General features: G+C 45.2%; 1 protein-coding gene across 1 annotated transcript in view; it reads left to right on the plus strand.

Moving 5' to 3' along the window:
• The window catches only part of oprl1 (opiate receptor-like 1), a 40,316-nt gene that overhangs the window by 17,019 nt on the left and 1,310 nt on the right, over positions 1 to 21,987 (plus strand). Inside the window, exons 3-5 of the mRNA XM_053425832.1 lie at positions 13,891 to 13,978; positions 15,317 to 15,499; positions 15,728 to 15,818. Coding sequence (XP_053281807.1) covers positions 13,891 to 13,978; positions 15,317 to 15,499; positions 15,728 to 15,818 — 362 coding nt within the window. The remainder of the gene's footprint in view (positions 1 to 13,890; positions 13,979 to 15,316; positions 15,500 to 15,727; positions 15,819 to 21,987) is intronic.

Raw genomic sequence — 21,987 nt, forward strand, 5'->3', positions numbered from 1 at the left:
ATATTAGACTTGTATCTATAAGCTGCTTGAGTTTCTGGTCTCGGTTCCAAAGAAGAATTCACTTCACAGATCCGATAACAGTCAGACACCAAACCACACGTCTCATCCAGGAAGCATGGATTGAAAGCTGAGACACATTTGAACCAGAAGTTTTTGATTTCATCTCCATGTGGTGTCATTGTTCACTGAGCCCAGGAGATCCTGAAGGATTTCAACTTGGTGGAAGGATGAGACAAAGTTCTGATTGGGTTGAGCTGCTGGTGGAGGATGTTCTCGTTGTATATGAACTTATTATATCTGTTTCTAATGGGCCTGAATGAAATAAGCAACTCTGAAGAATGAGGGACCTCTAATACTTTTTAAATGTATTAAAAAATTCAAACATTTTCTGTTTGAATGCAATGAGTTCGAGAACAGAGGCAGTAAAACCTGTGTTTTATCTGGAGATAATTACAAAGCAACATGTGGTTTGGCAGTGAAGCATCATCTCATCACACTGGATGAGACACACAGACAAACACAGACACACACAGACACACACAGTGGTGTTGGGGTTCACAGTGTGAGCACTCATCCCTGCTCTGGGGCTCTGGGAGCCATTTCCCTTAATGAGGCCTCAGATGGTGAATCAGAGTCGGGACATTTACCATCATCACGGCTAATTTGGTCTCCACCCGACCCGACCACGGCCGTGTCCCCAGCAGGAGCCTTTCAGCAGCCGCCTCTGACTCCGTCCTGATTTCTGATCAACGGGGAGCGCGGCTGATTTCTGACCGAGGAGCGCTTCATTGTGTAACAGTACAGTAAGAGGCGGGCTGGGCTTGTGAGAGTGGAAGGAACGCATGGGGAAATATGATTCATGCAGGTTTTTATGAGCAGGGCTGAGAATAAAAAAGGAAAAATCAACTGCCAACGTGTCCTGTAAAGAATTGAGCCTAAGCAGAGCAGCCATCACCTTAGGGTTAGCCTCAGTATTCCTCTGGAGTGTATTTTGTATCATATTATGTGTTTGATATTTGATATACACATATGAGTCAGTTCTGCACCAGCCAGAACCAAGAACATTTTATTACACAAACAATTTCAACTGGCGCACCAGTTGATCTGGACCAGTTCAATCAAAACCACTCCGTGTCCATGAGGCCGTGTCCCAGCACTCGTGAGACGTCTCAGGACGAGAAACACAGAAACTCAATCTGCTGCTTCCGTGTGATTCAAATCCACACGGCTGCTCCACAACATGTGATCAGCTGCTCTTTCCAAGGGGACAAATAAACTGATGAAGATGATGGGAGCATAATAATACTGTCACACTATTTCAAACCTTTTTAGTTCCTATTGTGTTGCAAGTTATTAAGTAGTCCTCAACATTTTCAATGGCTTAAATGTCAGGGATTGGAAGATAGATGATTATGATATAAAATCATTATTTCGTTCAATTTCTGCTCATGAATTCTGCACAAAACCACGATGAATATATCTCCTCGTGTTCAAAATACACTTCCTACAAACTGTTGGTGATGTGGCCAAACACCCTCAACGTGTCTACTTAACAAATGAATCAAAACCTCATCAGTTGTATTTGTGATATTATGAAAGAGAAACAAATAAAGCTCAGTGTCCCGCTGAAGGAAACGAGGTGTGAGGTTAAAGAAATGAAAAGATAACCAGGATAATAATAACCAGGATAATAATAACCAGGCGATGAGACCAGAGCAGGAGATGAGAGGAGTGGTCACGGCTTTCATCAGGAAGCGAGGGAGAAGAAACTCACCTAGAACCAGAGAGAGGAGACGTGAGGAGACAGAAGAAGAAAGAAAGACGTGGATAAAACAAGACGAGGAGGAGGACACGAGTGAAGAGCTGCTGCAGGAAGAGGAAGAGGAGGAGGAGGAGGACACGAATGAGGAGCTGCTGCAAGAAGAGGAAGAGGAGGAGGAGGACACGGGTGAAGAGCTGCTGCAGGAAGAGGAAGAGGAGGAGGAGGACACGAGTGAAGAGCTGCTGCAGGAAGAGGAAGAGGAGGAGGAGGACACGAGTTAAGAGCTGCTGCAGGAAGAGGAAGAGGAGGAGGAGGACACGAGTGAGGAGCTGCTGCAAGAAGAGGAAGAGGAAGAGGAGGAGGAGACGTAATGAGACAGAAGAAGAAAGAAAGACGTGGATGTAACAAGACGAGGAGGAGGACACGAGTGAAGAGCTGCTGCAGGAAGAGGAAGAGGAGGAGGAGGACACGAGTGAGGAGCTGCTGCAAGAAGAGGAAGAGGAGGAGGAGGACACGAGTGAGGAGCTGCTGCAAGAAGAGGAAGAGGAGGAGGAGGACACGAGTGAGGAGCTGCTGCAGGAAGAGGAAGAGGAGGAGGAGGACACAAGTGAAGAGCTGCTGCAGGAAGAGGAAGAGGAGGAGGAGGACACGAGTTAAGAGCTGCTGCAGGAAGAGGAAGAGGAGGAGGAGGACACGAGTGAGGAGCTGCTGCAAGAAGAGGAAGAGGAAGAGGAGGAGGAGACGTAATGAGACAGAAGAAGAAAGAAAGACGTGGATGTAACAAGACGAGGAGGAGGACACGAGTGAAGAGCTGCTGCAGGAAGAGGAAGAGGAGGAGGAGGACACGAGTGAGGAGCTGCTGCAAGAAGAGGAAGAGGAAGAGGAGGAGGAGACGTAATGAGACAGAAGAAGAAAGAAAGACGTGGATGTAACAAGACGAGGAGGAGGACACGAGTGAGGAGCTGCTGCAAGAAGAGGAAGAAGAGGAGGAGGAGGAGGAGACGTAATGAGACATAGGTTTAAACTAGTTAAAGGTGTGAGCTTTATTCTACTCTTAGCAACTTTCTCACTAATCCCACAGTTCACAGGCTTTTCAGATCTAAGAATTAGCTTAGCAGTTAGCACTGGCTGGACTTTGATGCTTAGAGCTCGAACCGTAACTTTGGACCCGTCCTGTCCTGTCCAGCCGCTTTGCATCAGAACTGAAGATCAATGAACTGATGGATTATTGTCAGTCGAGTATCTGAGGAGAAATATTATCTATCAAGCAGACCTGTTGTGATCATAGTCCAGGATCAGGATCCACCACTTTCAACAGAATTTAGTTCATTGACCTTTTGGAAATGAAACACGTTGAAGGTCAGACATAGTAACGATCTGTGTGTGATCTCATGAAGACTGAATCAAACCAACTGGAACCAGTTTCTCCCGAGGATCCTGATGAGCGGAGGATAAACAGGTCAAAGGTCGTTGCTCTCTGGCTCCAGGTTGTGATTAGATGGGCTTTCTGTTTCTCCAGTGAGACACGGAGCCTCCTCCAACCTCCTCCAACCTCCTCCAACCTCCTCCAACCTCCTCCTACCTCCTCCTACCTCCTCCAACCTCCTCCAACCTCCTCCTACCTCCTCCAACCTCCTCCAACCTCCTCCTACCTCCTCCAACCTCCTCCTACCTCCTCCAACCTCCTCCAACCTCCTCCAACCTCCTCAACCTCCTCCAACCTCCTCCAACCTACTCCAACCTCCTCCTACCTCCTCCAGCCTCCTCCAACCTCCTCCAACCTCCTCCAACCTCCTCCTACCTCCTCCAACCTCCTCCTACCTCCTCCTACCTCCTCCAACCTACTCCAACCTCCTCCTACCTCCTCCAGCCTCCTCCAACCTCCTCCAACCTCCTCCAACCTCCTCCTACCTCCTCCTACCTCCTCCAACCTCCTCCAACCTCCTCCAACCTCCTCCAACCTCCTCCAACCTCCTCCAACCTCCTCCTACCTCCTCCAACCTCCTCCTACCTCCTCCAACCTCCTCCTACCTCCTCCTACCTCCTCCAACCTCCTCCAACCTCCTCCAACCTCCTCCAACCTCCTCCAACCTCCTCCAACCTCCTCCTACCTCCTCCAACCTCCTCCTACCTCCTCCAACCTCCTCCAACCTCCTCCTACCTCCTCCAACCTCCTCCAACCTCCTCCAACCTCCTCCTACCTCCTCCAACCTCCTCCTACCTCCTCCAACCTACTCCAACCTCCTCCTACCTCCTCCAACCTCCTCCAACCTCCTCCTACCTCCTCCAACCTCCTCCAACCTCCTCCAACCTCCTCCAACCTCCTCCTACCTCCTCCAACCTCCTCCAACCTCCTCCAACCTCCTCCAACCTCCTCCTACCTCCTCCAACCTCCTCCAACCTACTCCAACCTCCTCCAACCTCCTCCAACCTCCTCCAACCTCCTCCTACCTCCTCCAACCTCCTCCTACCTCCTCCAACCTCCTCCAACCTCCTCCAACCTCCTCCTACCTCCTCCAACCTCCTCCAACCTCCTCCAACCTCCTCCTACCTCCTCCAACCTCCTCCTACCTCCTCCAACCTCCTCCAACCTACTCCAACCTCCTCCTACCTCCTCCAACCTCCTCCAACCTCCTCCTACCTCCTCCTACCTCCTCCTACCTCCTCCAACCTCCTCGACCTCCTCCTACCTCCTCCTACCTCCTCAACCTCCTCCTACCTCCTCAACCTCCTCCAACCTCCTCCAGCCTCCTTTCACACATGACTCCACCTGTGCCCTCAGAACAATAACGTGTGATGACAGGAGATTCTCATATGAACTGAACTCCAGATTAACTTCTTACAGTCGATCAACACGTTCCACAGAACCGACCTGAAAGCTCCCAATGGAATGAACATGTCTTTAGTGTGTTCTCATGTGCAGCTCACTCACAAGCAACATGTTTCAAACACGCCATGTTGCCTGTGAGCTGGATGAGCTCAGGGTGAAGAGCGTTGGTTTGGAAATGAAACAGATCCTGAATCTGTTTCAGCTGGTTCTCTCCTGACGCTGGATCAACACATGTGAAGAGGGAAGTGCAGCTTCTGTGCATCAGGATCACATGACGCTCTGCAGGAGGAAGTTACAGTTTTTCTCAGTTGTTAACACACAAAAAGCGAAAATTCGGCACAATTTGCACAACCTTCACTTCATGCACCAATCACTTGACCCAGTCTGGCACTACTTCACACTCCCTTATCTGCATTAGACTCTGACTTTCCTTGTTTACACTCTGATGTCAATTACACATCACCTTGTTGTCAAAACACTACACACAATATTCAGTTGTTGCACACACTTCTCAAGTAAAATGACCAGGTCTTCCTGTTCCTGTTTCTGTGCAGATCTTTGGTTCCATGTTCTTCGTCTTCTGATCAAAGTGAACTTGTGATGATTTCACAAACAGCTCCAGGAGGAAACCTGATAACAGAGGACATCTTCAGGGACATGATGATAATCATGTTTCCATTAGTGTAGAATCACCTGTTTGTAAAACAGAGTGAGAGAAGCTCCCCATGTTTCTCCTGCAGCTCTGACTCACCAACACTGGCTCCAGGTCAGCTTCCACACGTCTCTGTTATCTGAGAGCCAACGTATGGAAGTGAAAGGTGAAGCAAGTCGGGTGCAATCTGCAACCTCACCACTTGGTGTCACTACATTATTAGCCCAGAGCCTTTTATTTGGGTTGGGTCAATTTTTCATCATCTGTCATATGAAATCTTTCTGGATTATCTGCTCATGATGCATCTAAAGATATTCAGTTGAATCAAAGTGATAATTCCAGGTGAACTTTCTCAAGATGAAATGTTGGATTTAGGATTTAGAGCTAAGTCCTGAGGGAGGAACACAGTTCAGTTTGGTTTCGGTAAGAACCCTGGTCACACTGTTGCATTATGGGAACTCAACTCCTCCCATAGTCACACAAGCATTTTAGCCTCATTGTTTGAGGTTTTGATATATTTTCAATCATCAGATGGTTTTGGAATTATACTTTTTCATATTCTACCCCTCACATTGTTTCTGTTTCTACGTTAAGATTTGAGGATAAAGAGTTGATTGGAGTGAGAAGCAGGAAGAGCCTCAGTGGCTCCAGTGGAAGTGAATGACGGAGCGGAGGTAACGAGCCTCCGTCACTCGGAGGCTTGTTCTCCGTCAGTGTGAAGCCGTGTGGTACGACTTCCACTTGAACTCTGCACACAAGCTGCTCAACAGCAAATCACAACAATTTACTAGAAGTCATCTCTGTGAGCCACAGACACACTCACAGATAAACCAAGCCAAAGTGCTTCTAGCGAATGATTTGAGAAGCTCTGCTCCTAATCTGCTGCTGAATCACTGGGCTGATTGCAGATCAGCCACCTTTACAGGAGCATGTATGGACTGAACAGTGCACAACTCAACACGTTTCCTTCAGTTCACAGCAGCTTTCATTAGAAACTGAGACTTAATGATGTAATAATGTTTCACTGACCACAGCTGCACCTCATTCCACCAGTGGACAGATGAATCCTTACTGGTGGAGACCAGTATCCTGGTGACTTCATCCTGAGTCATAACTTGTCAATATCCCTGGTTTCAAATGAGCAGCCGGTCTCATTAGAAACCAGTGAGACGGGGTCTGAGCTCAGAATCAATATGGCTGCTGTGTAATGATGATACAACCACGAGTTGTTGTTCCAGAGACGTTTCAGGACAGTTTGTTCTTCTACATTGAAACAACAGGAGCTTCCATCTCCAGGTTGTGTGTTCACATTGTGTGTCCTCAGGTGTTGTGAGTTCAGACTGATCCTGTGACGGATCAGTCTGAACTCACATCTCTCACCTCAGCTTCATCTCCTGCTGCTCTGAGTTTGAACAACACAATGAATGGATCTGAGTTGATTCCTCCAGTAGTGAAGCAGAAAACCACTGGTTTTGAAAAGAGAGTTAATGGGGACGCAGCTGTGATGGTGTTAGGGTGGAGCGAGTGTGAGACTGGAGCTAATCGCCACCTTCACGTTGGTTATGAGGACATGAACCGATGCTTCTGCTGGTGTCCGTCTCAAGGTCTCTGTGAAGCTGCAGCTGATAAACAGGTTGTTTGTTTGTTGACGTCCTGAAGAACTGAAATCAAACTTTTACTCACACACATGTGATTTAGACAGTTTGTCAGTATTAAATTAAATTATGACGAGTAATGCTTCAAGTAAAATCAGATTTAATTATATATCGGCTGTGACAGATTGACCTGAAGGTAAATACACAACTGAACTTTACTAAGTAAACCATCGAGCCTGTGAGGTTTAGTGGCTGATGCTGATGTAAGGGCTTATGAAGTATTCTAAAACTGATATAATCAGACGATATTTGTAATGATGTGTAAAATATTCTTATCAAAAAAAAGATAATTTATATTCAGATTAACTATAAACATTATTATAAAAATACAACCCAATAAAGAAATTAAATTAAAACATAATTATTTTATTGAAAATATAAAGATACATTTCTGCAGTTTATTCTGTTAAAAATCAGTTTCTGATTTATCAGCTGACGTTATGATGCTGTGATTATGACACCATTTGTGAAGCTGGAACATTAATACTTAATACTTAATACTGAGGTAAATATATATATATAAGATAATAGATAATATATACAACTGTTAAATGTCTCAACTTTAATAAAATAACACCTTCTTAGAAACCTTGAATATAATAACAATATATTAAATATAATAATAAACTGAGGGCAGAAAAATTCCCAACCAACTTTAATCATTTTTATTTTCATAATAACTTAAAGAAGGAACTTCTTCGTTTGCTTTGTGCTCGATCACAACAGAAGCACCAGAGATGTGTTGATACTTCAAGTGGGTAAAGTTATGGGCCAATATACAGCCTTGAAATTAAATATGATATCTGACAGTTGAACTATACGTTTTATTCTATATAACTATAAATAACAAGAAAACACAAATATGATCATAAGCACGAGACTTGAATTCAGAAAATAAACGATTTTCCCCTAAACTCTGAACGTAAACACTGATCTTTGTCTCCGATGTTTATTCTGTGAAATGAAAGTTTTCCAAACGTTAGCACAGGTTCTGAATGAGCGGCTTCACTGGTGTTCACCACTGAGCTCTTTCTTTTAAACACCTCATGGAACCAGGAGTTACAGTTTACATCAGCATGCGTTTCCCATAATCCCTCACTGCTCGCTTGAATCCCCTGTGGGCTCCACGCAGATAATAGAACCTCCTCGGCTTAGTGAGACGCTGGCAGACTTACAGAGACGTGGCTGATGCCCCTGGAGGAGGGCTGTGAACATATTACCTGCTGGGATCGGGAGATTGGGATCCAGAATCGGTTTTTATTCAAGAGCTCTTTCTTCAGAAGTCCCACAGGGATGTGAAAGGTGTTCTGCTGTGGCAGGAAACAGACGGATGGGTTTTATAAAGCGCTGTGATTAAAGGGAGAGAAGAGAAGGAAGACGACACAAAGACACAACAGAGACATAAATGGGATTATTATCAAATGATGTGGATCCTGCAGATTGGTCCGAATTGAAGGGCTCTGCTTTATTTGTCTCTTTACTTCCTGCCACTACCAGCGATGACATCATCTGCACTTGTCTCTGTGGTGTTTAGATCAACACATAGTCAACCTCTCATTAACACACACACACACACACACACACACAAGTGACGGCTCCTTCAAGCCGACAGTGCAGACCTGCAGTGTGTGAATAATTCAAAGTGAAGATTAATATTTGAAGCGACCAGCTCAGCAGATGAAAGAGTTATCACACAGACTTCTCCCTCTATTAATGGAGAGAAGAAGCTCAGTGTGAAATGAAGAAGAAGAAAAGTCCGAGATGAGGAATCGATGGAGCAGAGAACATGTGACTTCACTCTGTCTACGTGATGAATGTTCGTGACTGAGTTAGAAGAAGAATCTTTAAATCAGATCTGAGATTGGATGAATGAAGATTATCCAGAGAACCACAGATCTTTTCAAATGGATGAATAGCACCCAGCAGGTCATCGGGTCAGACAGAGAAGTGTCTTCAATCAGGCTGAAGATGTTCTTCCAGTAAACGTGAACCTTTGTCCACATCGTGCAGGAAGCGTCTCACCAGCAAATCCAGCATATTTCATAATCAGCTGCAAACGTGTTTCCTGAGAGGCTCAGAGAGGTAATCCATCCAATGCATTTAATAATTGAAGATCACAGCTGCGTGCAAATAAAGATGAAAGATGTAGGGGGGGGGGGTGGGGGGGGAGCTCATGTATTAATACAGTGATCTGAGCAGGAGACTGTCTCCTTTGTTTCAGGAAGGAGGGAAGGAAAAAGAAAATGTTATCTATGAGGAAGACAGATTTGTGATTTTTGTTATTCTCATATGGTTGTTATTGGATTTGTTCAGATTTATAGATGTGATTCTCACTGAGGAAGATTCCCATCAGTCATATGGAGAGTGATTTCTACCTCTTCAGCTCGTGTGGCTGGATGATGTAATCTGTCTCCAGTGGCTCCACAGACGAGGACACGCGTCCACTGACAATCGGATTCTGCTCTGCTCTCAATGAACCAACAATAAACCTCATGGACGTGGAGGAGATGATCCAGAGCTACAGGGACGTGAGGGACGTGAGGGACGTGAGGGACATGAGGGACGTGAGGGACATGAGGGACGTGAGGGACGTGAGGGACGTGAGGGACATGAGGGACATGAGGGACGTGAGGGACGTGAGGGACGTGAGGGACGTGAGGGACATGAGGGACGTGAGGGACGTGAGGGACGTGAGGGACATGAGGGACATGAGGGACGTGAGGGACGTGAGGGACGTGAGGGACGTGAGGGACGTGAGGGACGTGAGGGCGGAGAAGAGAAGCAAGAGGCTGGAATGTTCAGCTGGAATGACACCACCTGAGTCTTCTGGAGATACTTGAGTTAGAGATCAAAGGCCCCGGGTTCAGACGTGAGATGTTCCTCGTGGGACCAGTCGGTGAGATCCACCTCCAGGTCATCGGGGATTTAACCAGATTCAATAACCGGTGTTTTCCACCGTCACCTCTGTTTCCTGTTTCCGCCCTTGTGGAGCAAAATATTCATTGTGTACCTACTTGATTGTCAAGTACATAATTAGTTTTCACCTGTGTGTGTGTGTGTTTGTGCTGAACACTGCTTGCACAGTGGTGGAGTTCTCAGTAGATATATATGAAGGACTCATTAAGAATCTCTATGAATAACAGAACATTCAGATTCATGAATCAGTGTGTGTGTGCACAGGAAGTCTTTGATGTGGAGAGTTGGAATCATGGATTTCTTTCTGCTCAATCTGACTTTTAAATGGAAGAAAAGTTTGTGACTCATAAAAAGTGATTTTTCTTTATTTAATAGATTTAAGCTTTAGCACATTTTCTTTTGTTTTAAAGTGACCTGTGCATTCGAGGTGTGATGAGCTGGTGTTACCTGTGGATTGAACTGAGACGCTTTGTGTTGATTGAAGAAACAGAAGAGGTCCACAGAGGAGAGGAGACCTGAGGAAGCTCTGAACCTTCTATGATAGAAAAGCTCAACAATCATTCTGGAGATTGTTGAGTTCCTGAAGTTCAGACAGCGAATGCTAACAGTGCTAGCAGTTAGCTTAGCTATGTTTTCATCAGCGTAGGAACAGTGGTTACATAATGTTCAATATGACAAATATCATTGATAACATTGATACTGTCAATCATACCTGAGAGATTTGTTATTGTTTTGCGTCAGAGGAAGAAACTTCCTCCGACTCGCTCACTGTGAATCCTGCAGATGATCAGCTGTCTCACCTCAGACGTTAACCAGATGAAGACAAGCTGCAGAAACTCTGGACATTTATATTCACACACATACTCGTGTGGAGCTGCATGTCTGACAGCAGCTTCAGCTACTGCCTGGATCCTGGGGCTTCACTCTCTGTCCTTTCCTTTCCCACGATGTCCTCGGTTATTTGTCTCCTCCTCGTCTCTCTGCTGCTTCATTCATTCCTCCACTGAAGCACAGAGACAGAGACAGAGACAGAGACGGGGAGGGAGGGAAGAGGGAAATGAGATTGTTTACGGAACAGGTCAGAACATGGGTAGAAATTCACGAAGGAGATTTTATCATGTCCAGAGCAGAGAGACAGAAAGAGAGAAGACAAGATGTTCTTCAGGAGAGAGAGGACCCAGCGCTCAGTCCCTGATGTGAACAGAGGAGGAGGATTCTCTCTGAAGACGGTCGGACGGCAGGTCCGCAGTACGCAGAGAGAGGGAGGGGAGCGGGGGGGGGGGGGGGATGCAGAGAAAGAAGAGATGAAGTCATATTTAGATGTGATACAGGAGGGACTGAAGAATAAACCAGGAAGTCAAGAAGGGAGGGGTTGCAGAATCTACATAGAACCACAAAGAGACAGAACTAGAACAGATCTGAGCCTCCATACAGAAGACAGAAGAGAAACAACAGAATGAGATGAAAACAAAAAGAAAGAAACAACAGAAAGAAACAACAGCTTTATGATTTGTCTGGTGTGGTGCTCCTGCAGGCCTTATACATCCATGAATATATTATATTACTGGTGCATTGATCTGTCCTCTACTCAGCGGTCAGGACCTTGTCCCTTCATAACAGGATCAGACTGAAAGATAAAAACCAGTCGTCCTGTGAAGATCTCGTTCCAAAGTTCAGCTGAAATCTCTTTATTAAGAAATGAAGCCAAACTATAACAGATACAAACTCCACCATCTTGTGCATCTGCAGTCAGAGTCTGTGCATATTGATCTGGAGCTACGCTGTCCAGGTCCCGCCCTTTCACACACTCGACCAATCCTGAGTCAGTCTCAGCTGTCCATCATGACCTCTCGGCTCTTTTTATATAATCAAATAAGTCATTAAAACCAACAATCCTAAAAGATTCATGCAGGAGGGATGAGAGGATGAAAGATGTGAAGATAAGACACGTGAACAAGAGGAGTAGAAGTGAGAAGCAGGTGATGAGAGGATGAAAGATGTGAAGATAAGACACGTGAACAAGAGGAGTAGAAGTGAGAAGCAGGTGATGAGAGGATGAAAGATGAGAAGATAAGACACGTGAACAAGAGGAGTAGAAGTGAGAAGCAGGTGATGAGAGGATGAAAGATGTGAAGATAAGACGTGAATCAGAGGAGTAGAAGTGAGAAGCAGGTGATGAGAGGATGAAAGATGTGAAGATAAGACACGTGAACAAGAGGAGTAGAAGTGAGAAGCAGGTGATGAGAGGATGAAAGATGTGGAGATAAGACGTGAATCAGAGGAGTAGAAGTGAGAAGCAGGTGATGAGAGGATGAAAGATGTGAAGATAAGACACGTGAACAAGAGGAGTAGAAGTGAGAAGCAGGTGATGAGAGGATGAAAGATGTGGAGATAAGACGTGAATCAGAGGAGTAGAAGTGAGAAGCAGGTGATGAGAGGATGAAAGATGTGAAGATAAGACACGTGAACAAGAGGAGTAGAAGTGAGAAGCAGGTGATGAGAGGATGAAAGATGTGAAGATAAGACATGAACAAGAGGAGTAGAAGTGAGAAGCAGGTGATGAGAGGATGAAAGATGTGAAGATAAGACATGAACAAGAGGAGTAGAAGTGAGAAGCAGGTGAGAGGATGAAAGATGTGAAGATAAGACATGAGAACAAGAGGAGTAGAAGTGAGAAGCAGGTGATGAGAGGATGAAAGATGTGAAGATAAGACATGAACAAGAGGAGTAGAAGTGAGAAGCAGGTGATGAGAGGATGAAAGATGTGAAGATAAGACACGTGAACAAGAGGAGTAGAAGTGAGAAGCAGGTGATGAGAGGATGAAAGATGTGAAGATAAGACGTGAACAAGAGGAGTAGAAGTGAGAAGCAGGTGATGAGAGGATGAAAGATGAGAAGATAAGACACGAGAACAAGAGGAGTAGAAGTGAGAAGCAGGTGATGAGAGGATGAAAGATGAGAAGATAAGACACGTGAACAAGAGGAGTAGAAGTGAGAAGCAGGTGATGAGAGGATGAAAGATGTGAAGATAAGACATGAGAACAAGAGGAGTAGAAGTGAGAAGCAGATGATGAGAGGATGAAAGATGTGGAGATGAAAGGAATCGCTCAGTGAGGAACCTGAAGAGGGGAAAGAGAGAAAGGGAGAAGAGATGAGTTGAGAATAAAGAAGTGGAGAAGAGCTGGAGGCCAAACTGGGGGGGGGGGGATGGATGAGAAACATGTGATCACAACACCTTCTTGACTTCAGACCCTTTCTTCAGAGCAGCTGGAACAGAAAATACTTTTTCTTTTCAAGCCCAAAACACACAAACTCAAATAATTAGAAGATGAAAGTCAATCTTTTTATTGAATCATTAGTTTCATGTTATTTCTGTGGATTATTTTGGGCTCACGACATGAATCCTGATATTTACTGTTCGACGAGTCGAATTTTAACTAAAGATGATAATATGATAATATAATAACGATCAAAGAGTCTAAAGACTGAGACTCCAGCTCTGGTCTGTGTGTGACGCATCTGATCAGACGTGTGCATGTGAGGTGTACATGTGAGGTGTGCATGTGAGGTGTGCGTGTGACGTGTGACGTGTGCATGTGAGGTGTGCATGTGACGTATGCGTGTGACGTGTGGGTGTGACGTGTGCATGTGACGTGTGCGTGTGCGTGTGACGTATGCATGTGACATGTGCATGTTAGGTGTGCGTGTGACGTGTGCATGTGACGTGTGCATGTGACGTGTGCGTGTGACGTGTGCATGTGACGTGTGCGTGTGACGTGTGCATGTCAGTCACTCAAATCTTATCAGTATAGTCTCATTTTCTCAGGTCCCAGTTTGTCTCATCGTCTTTAACAAGGTGAGACGTCCTCTGTTCTTCAACAAGATCTTTATTGACTTGTAGATTGTCAGGACTCGGGGGTTTGATGCCCACTGGTGAACCACGTCCTCACTCCGGCTCGGGATTAGAGTGTCGACCAAGTCTCATTCTCAGCCACGTGCACGCCCTTCACCCCGGCTCCTCCCCTGAAGTGTCACAGATGTTACCTTCTGTAACACCAGCTCTCTCTCTCCTCAGGTACACCAAGATGAAGACGGCCACCAACATCTACATCTTCAACCTGGCTCTGGCCGACTCTCTGTTCCTCGCCACGTTACCGTTCCAGGTAAGCACCTCCGTCACGTGGCCTCCACCCGTCCTGTCCTCTGAGCGCTCAGGAGACGGGAGTGTCTCAGGAGCAGGAGACGATGTCACAGAGCAGTTAGTGGACGTCGTGCTGGACGGACAGAGACGCCAAACTGAAAAACATAATGAACTACATTAAAAAGATCATAACCCCTAAAAGAAGTTAAAGAGCAGTTTGAATGTGTCCTCTAATAACTGGGTTTGTATGTAAGAGTGAATTCCATCTGACAGTAACTTAAAAACTCATTCAGTTGCTTTGGCCTTTATATTCAAACATCATCAGAATCAGAATTATTTTTATTGCCATTTATATTTGCACATACAGGAAATTGCCTTGGTTTGGTTGGTGCACCGTACAAACAACAATATAAAAACAACAATAGAACAACAATATATACAGTACATGCTGGTGGTTTGAGTGATTTACTTTCTGTCCCTTATGAAGCAGAACCAGTGTAATATCATTTCATTCCCAGTGACTTCATGTACGACTGTGGAGTGAAACCTGTAAATCTCTTAATGTCGTGAAGTTAATGTTCAGGAGCTGAAACATAAAGTTATATATTAACAGTCTGAAGTTACATATTAACAGTCTCAAGTTACATATTAACAGTCTCAAGTTATATATTAACAGTCTCAAGTTATATATTAACAGTCTGAAGTTACATATTAACAGTCTAAAGTTACATATTAACAGTCTCAAGTTATATATTAACAGTCTCAAGTTATATATTAACAGTCTGAAGTTACATATTAACAGTCTAAAGTTATATATTAACAGTCTCAAGTTACATATTAACAGTCTAAAGTTACATATTAACAGTCTAAAGTTATATATTAACAGTCTAAAGTTACATATTAACAGTCTCAAGTTATATATTAACAGTCTGAAGTTACATATTAACAGTCTGAAGTTACATATTAACAGTCTGAAGTTACATATTAACAGTCTCAAGTTACATATTAACAGTCTGAAGTTACATATTAACAGTCTGAAGTTACATATTAACAGTCTGAAGTTACATATTAACAGTCTGAAGTTACATATTAACAGTCTCAAGTTACATATTAACAGTCTGAAGTTACATATTAACAGTCTGAAGTTATATATTAACAGTCTGAAGTTATATATTAACAGTCTGAAGTTATATATTAACAGTCTGAAGTTATATATTAACAGTCTGAAGTTACATATTAACAGTCTGAAGTTATATATTAACAGTCTAAAGTTACATATTAACAGTTTCAAGTTATATATGATCTCATACATGTCTCCTGCCTCCACCTGTCTGCCCCCCCCCCCCCCCCCTCCCTCCAGGGCACCGATGTGTTCCTGGGCTTCTGGCCGTTTGGCAACACTCTGTGTAAAGTGGTGGTGTCCATCGACTACTACAACATGTTCACCAGCACCTTCACCCTGACGGTGATGAGCATGGACCGCTACGTGGCCGTCTGCCACCCGGTCAAGGCTCTGGACATGAGGACGCCTCACAAGGCCAAGGTAAGAGTTCGATTCCCGAGTCAGAGATTCACCAGAACCTTCTCGCCTCCAGGAAACCAGCTGACCTCAGGTCACAGGACATTCACTGATTTAAATATGAAGACTAAACTGAATGAAAAGACATTATTATATTGAAAAGATAATAATCACCATACCATCAGACCATCTATAAGATATTGATTTTATTTGCCATTAAAGTTAATTGCCATCATGTCATCACGTCTTCAGGTGGTGAACATCTGTGTGTGGGTGCTGGCTTCGGCCTTTGGGATTCCAGCCATGGTCCTGGGAAACATAGAAGAAGAGCAGGAGCACAACAGTGAGTCAATAAAGTCATTTTACACTATTTGATTGTCCAAGCGTGACCCTTGACCTTCACCTGCATCCTCATCTGATCAGAGCTCCGTCCACCTGGTGAGAACTGAACTGCATGATGGGAAAAAGAACCTGTTGTTCACACTCTGTTCTTCCACTTGAGTCAAAGAACAAGAGAACATCGGTTTTAATCTTTTTCAACGACGCGTTGGGAAAATTCTTCTCTGTTGGACTCAAGACTGGATTTGATTCGTGGGAACATTTCTCATGTTCCAGTGTTTTCATTGTGACTCTTTCTGCTGCCTGTGCAGTTTCTCTCTTTGTCTTTTAAATATCGAACAACTCAGCTCCTCCATCCTCCTGCTGGGTCACTCTGTGATCAGAAGCTGCTTCCCATGAAGCTGCAGTAGAGGCAGCAGGGAGCAGAGAAGACGATGTCTCAGAGACGTGTGTCTCGACGTGTCCTGTCCCACAAGGACTCAAGGTCGTGGAATGATTTGACCCCAGAGAGCTGCAGGAGAGTGAGGAGGTCTCACTCTGACTCATGATTTCAATCTTCACTTCTTTCTTTCCATGTCGTTCATCTGGAGAAAAGCTGATTACCGGATATTCCATGCACAAAAATAATAAATCAATACAAGACAAATGAAGATATCACATCAGATAATCTCCCAAAACAGTTTGTTCCTGTCACTATGAGAAGTCAACGATCATAGTTTCAGTTTCCATCAGTTTTCAGATCTTCATGGAATGAATGAGATGATCCAGGTCATGAGTTCAGGCTTCAACAGAGAGAACTGTGGATCTGCTCTTCAAGCTCTGAATGCTCCTGCAGCCGGTGGCTCTGCTCATGAATCAGGTGTGACTCAGATTCTCAAGAGACTCAAAGACACAAACATGAATGAAAAGATGATGCAACTGAAGTTTGTTCTGACTCCAGATGGAGAACAGAAGCTTCTCTCTTTCAAATCCACTCATTTCATTTCAAGCTGCTTTTCACTTTACTAAGTGGATCCAGCTGGCTCCTTACACTGTATACAGTGTGTGTGTGTGTGTGTGTGTGTGTGTGTGCTTCCATAAATAATCTCACTCAGCCATTCATGTGTTTTAGTTTAGACAACACACACACACACAGAGTTATTGTCTAATATTCATTAAACATCTTGAAGTGGAACAGACTCGTCCACACATTAAACTATGTGCATATATTTCACAGCTCTGTGTTTGCCATATATGGTCGTTTGAGAAGGATAATGACGTGTGTGTGTGTGTGTGTGTGTGTGTGTGTGTGTGTGAGTGTGTGTGTGTGTGTGTGTGCAGACTTATTGCTGCTCCATTTCTATGTTAACATGTGAACAAGTCATTCCAAACACAGGAGCTTTAAATAAGCCTGAAGCAGGAACAGAGCCCAACATGTCACTGGGAGTTAAACACTCCCAGTTACACACTCCCAGTTACACACTCTTGGTCTGTTTAACCCTCGGCTGCCTGAACCATCTCGGTCGTGTGTGTTGAGACCGACTTTACTTTTGACATGTTTACCTAAAAAGGAGAAGTTGAACTAGTTGAAGACGAATCAGAGCTAAAGCATCGGTGGGATTTGACCTTCACACTCTAAGTGACTTTGTGATACAGACGAGTGCTTGAAGTTATTAAAAACTACATGCAGTACAAATAACACTTTTAATACACAGGATAGAACTTCCGAGCTTCATTAGCTCGTACTCTGCCTCCATGGAAGCAGCTGGAGGGATGTGAGCCTGTAAACAGACTCAGACAGATGCAGGATGTTTTCATCCTTTATTAACTATGTTTGACAAACTGGTCATTTAGGGCTTCGACCACTTTTCTGTTGGATTCTACTAAGAACCAATCGTGTGTAGGTTTATTTAACCTTGGAGGAGGTTGGCGCTCTACCGTTCCCTCGTTCTCTGTATGTTCCTCTGTTTGCTCTCACGTGACTGCTGAGAGAACCACACTCATCTTCATCTTCATCTTCATCTTCATGTCTCCTCTCAACAGAGAGGACTCAGAGGTGTAACCTCCGTCACAGCTGCAGACGAGTGATGGTGCTGCAGCGTCACAACACCACCACATGAACTTTGCTCTTGATAAACTGACGTGCAGGAACAAGCCTTCCTGATCCAAACCAGTAATAAACTGGAATGAAAAGTTATGAAGGCTAATGGTTCGGTGTGAATACACGTTGCTCTGAAGAGACACGGTGTAGACTTGACTTGTCTTCAGTGTGTCCTCTGACTCCAGCTTCCTGCTCCAGCCTCAGGAGACAGTGAACTGAGTTCCTGTGTCTCACTCTCATCAGGAGGGACAGCCTCAGGAGACAGTGAACTGAGTTCATGTGTCTCACTCTCATCAGGAGGGACAGCCTCAGGAGACAGTGAACTGAGTTCCTGTGTCTCACTCTCATCAGGAGGGACAGCCTCAGGAGACAGTGAACTGAGTTCCTGTGTCTCACTCTCATCAGGAGGGACCGCCTCAGGAGACAGTGAACTGAGTTCATGTGTCTCACTCTCATCAGGAGGGACAGCCTCAGGAGACAGTGAACTGAGTTCATGTGTCTCACTCTCATCAGGAGGGACAGCCTCAGGAGACAGTGAACTGAGTTCATGTGTCTCTCTCTCATCAGGAGGGACCGCCTCAGGAGACAGTGAACTGAGTTCATGTGTCTCACTCTCATCAGGAGGGACAGCCTCAGGAGACAGTGAACTGAGTTCCTGTGTCTCACTCTCATCAGGAGGGACAGCCTCAGGAGACAGTGAACTGAGTTCCTGTGTCTCACTCTCATCAGGAGGGACAGCCTCAGGAGACAGTGAACTGAGTTCCTGTGTCTCTCTCTCATCAGGAGGGACAGCCTCAGGAGACAGTGAACTGAGTTCATGTGTCTCACTCTCATCAGGAGGGACAGCCTCAGGAGACAGTGAACTGAGTTCATGTGTCTCTCTCTCATCAGGAGGGACAGCCTCAGGAGACAGTGAACTGAGTTCATGTGTCTCACTCTCATCAGGAGGGACAGCCTCAGAAGACAGTGAACTGAGTTCCTGTGTCTCACTCTCATCAGGAGGGACAGCCTCAGGAGACAGTGAACTGAGTTCATGTGTCTCACTCTCATCAGGAGGGACAGCCTCAGGAGACAGTGAACTGAGTTCCTGTGTCTCACTCTCATCAGGAGGGACAGCCTCAGGAGACAGTGAACTGAGTTCCTGTGTCTCTCTCTCATCAGGAGGGACAGCCTCAGGAGACAGTGAACTGAGTTCATGTGTCTCTCTCTCATCAGGAGGGACAGCCTCAGGAGACAGTGAACTGAGTTTCTGTGTCTCTCTCTCATCAGGAGGGACAGCCTCAGGAGACAGTGAACTGAGTTCATGTGTCTCTCTCTCATCAGGAGGGACAGCCTCAGGAGACAGTGAACTGAGTTCATGTGTCTCACTCTCATCAGGAGGGACAGCCTCAGGAGACAGTGAACTGAGTTCCTGTGTCTCACTCTCATCAGGAGGGACAGCCTCAGGAGACAGTGAACTGAGTTCATGTGTCTCTCTCTCATCAGGAGGGACAGCCTCAGGAGACAGTGAACTGAGTTCCTGTGTCTCACTCTCATCAGGAGGGACAGCCTCAGGAGACAGTGAACTGAGTTCCTGTGTCTCTCTCTCATCAGGAGGGACAGCCTCAGGAGACAGTGAACTGAGTTCCTGTGTCTCTCTCTCATCAGGAGGGACAGCCTCAGGAGACAGTGAACTGAGTTCATGTGTCTCTCTCTCATCAGGAGGGACAGCCTCAGGAGACAGTGAACTGAGTTCATGTGTCTCACTCTCATCAGGAGGGACAGCCTCAGAAGACAGTGAACTGAGTTCCTGTGTCTCACTCTCATCAGGAGGGACAGCCTCAGGAGACAGTGAACTGAGTTCATGTGTCTCACTCTCATCAGGAGGGACAGCCTCAGGAGACAGTGAACTGAGTTCCTGTGTCTCACTCTCATCAGGAGGGACAGCCTCAGGAGACAGTGAACTGAGTTCCTGTGTCTCTCTCTCATCAGGAGGGACAGCCTCAGGAGACAGTGAACTGAGTTCATGTGTCTCTCTCTCATCAGGAGGGACAGCCTCAGGAGACAGTGAACTGAGTTTCTGTGTCTCTCTCTCATCAGGAGGGACAGCCTCAGGAGACAGTGAACTGAGTTCATGTGTCTCTCTCTCATCAGGAGGGACAGCCTCAGGAGACAGTGAACTGAGTTCATGTGTCTCACTCTCATCAGGAGGGACAGCCTCAGGAGACAGTGAACTGAGTTCCTGTGTCTCACTCTCATCAGGAGGGACAGCCTCAGGAGACAGTGAACTGAGTTCATGTGTCTCTCTCTCATCAGGAGGGACAGCCTCAGGAGACAGTGAACTGAGTTCCTGTGTCTCACTCTCATCAGGAGGGACAGCCTCAGGAGACAGTGAACTGAGTTCCTGTGTCTCTCTCTCATCAGGAGGGACAGCCTCAGGAGACAGTGAACTGAGTTCATGTGTCTCTCTCTCATCAGGAGGACGACGGGACGTCCTGCAGTTCAGATCCAGCTCTGTTATGGTTTTACTCCAATGAGTTCATCTCAGGGAACTTGTACTTTCATTATAAAGCCAGTTAATGATGAGCAGTGTGATTATCAGCAACCCAGTTAGTGGATTGAAATGAATGAGCCATGGTGAAGGAGATGACACGTGACTGAAGGAGTGGCATCATCTTATCCTCCCTCAGCCTCGAAGGCTCCTGGCAAAACGTGGTTAGCACGAGTTCAGGTTGAAATTCATCTGGATGCATGAACACAGTTATTATCCTGAAAATGATATCTCATAGATGAGGGGAAAAATAGGGCTGGTTAGGGTTCGGGTTATCCCTAGGACCGAAGAACAGTGTGTGAAGGAAAAGAAAAAGAAGAGATGGAAGGAGGAAGAGGAGAAGAGCTTTGGACAGATGGAGATTAAAGATAAATGAATGAACAGAGAAATAAAAGCTAAGAAAAGAAATAGTAAGAGAAAGAAGTGATAGAGGAGACGGACAAACGAGGGGATGAGAATCATCTGAGAACAAAAACTCTTCTGTGTGAAGAGAAAGAAACAAAAACAGGACAGAGACGTGAAGAAGAAGAGAGCGACTCAGTTCTTCTCTACAGAGCAGAACAGCTCAGCAGCTCTGGTTCCTCCATATTTGTCTTTCCAGGTTCTTTCTTCTATGAATCCTCAGATCCACCTTCATGGGAACCTTGATCAGAACCTGAGGTCCACAACCTTATTCAGCTGTTTGTCACATCAGAGTATGTGTTAAAAAACCTGTGTTGTATGTGTGTAAGCATTTAAACACCTTCACATGTATTTCTGATATTTGCATAATAATTCAGAACAGTGTGACAGACATAGGGTTAGGGTTAGAGGATAAACCACGTTAACCATATAAACATCTGTATTGAATAAAGAGACAGATGTGGAAGAGATGAACCAAGAGTTAACAGCTGATTGTAAATGTTTGATAAGAGAAGACGTCAGATGATGTTGAAGGGAACAGATTGTTTCTCACATGTCATGAACACACATGAAACATGTCATGAACACACATGAAACATGTCATGAACACACATGAAACATGTCATGAACACATGTTATGTTTCATGAACACATATGTATCATAGTTGTTCACCAACATCAGATATGTTGGTGAAGAGAATCAGAGTTAAACTTTCTCTCTTCACCTCTTCCCACATGAGTCCTTTGAATGAATAATGGTGCCCTGTGATAGGCTGTTGACCTGTGGGCGGATCCCTCCCCTCCTCCAGTCTGCTCCGATTGGCTCCTGCCTTGACCCTCAGACGCTAAGCAGCCGAGCTATTGAATTTATTGTGGATATTATTTCAGATTTAGAAATGTGACAACACTGGTTTTAGTCCAGTGACATTTGGTAAAGTGGCCGATGAGAGATTTTGTTGCTGTGAAGTGATCAGGACTCGACCTTTTGTTGTGAGACGTTTTACTGAAGAACCTCCTCAGAGACACGCTGCAGAATGTGTGTCTGTGTGTGAGTGTGTGTGTGTGTGTGTGTGTGTGTGTGTGTGTGTGTGTGTGTGTGTGTGTGTGTGTGTGTGTGTGAATGCAACAGGCAGAGACAACATCTCTCCAGGGAACTGAATT

This window comes from Pleuronectes platessa, chromosome 6, assembly GCF_947347685.1.
Source record: "Pleuronectes platessa chromosome 6, fPlePla1.1, whole genome shotgun sequence".
In the NCBI taxonomy this organism is placed as follows: domain Eukaryota; kingdom Metazoa; phylum Chordata; class Actinopteri; order Pleuronectiformes; family Pleuronectidae; genus Pleuronectes; species Pleuronectes platessa.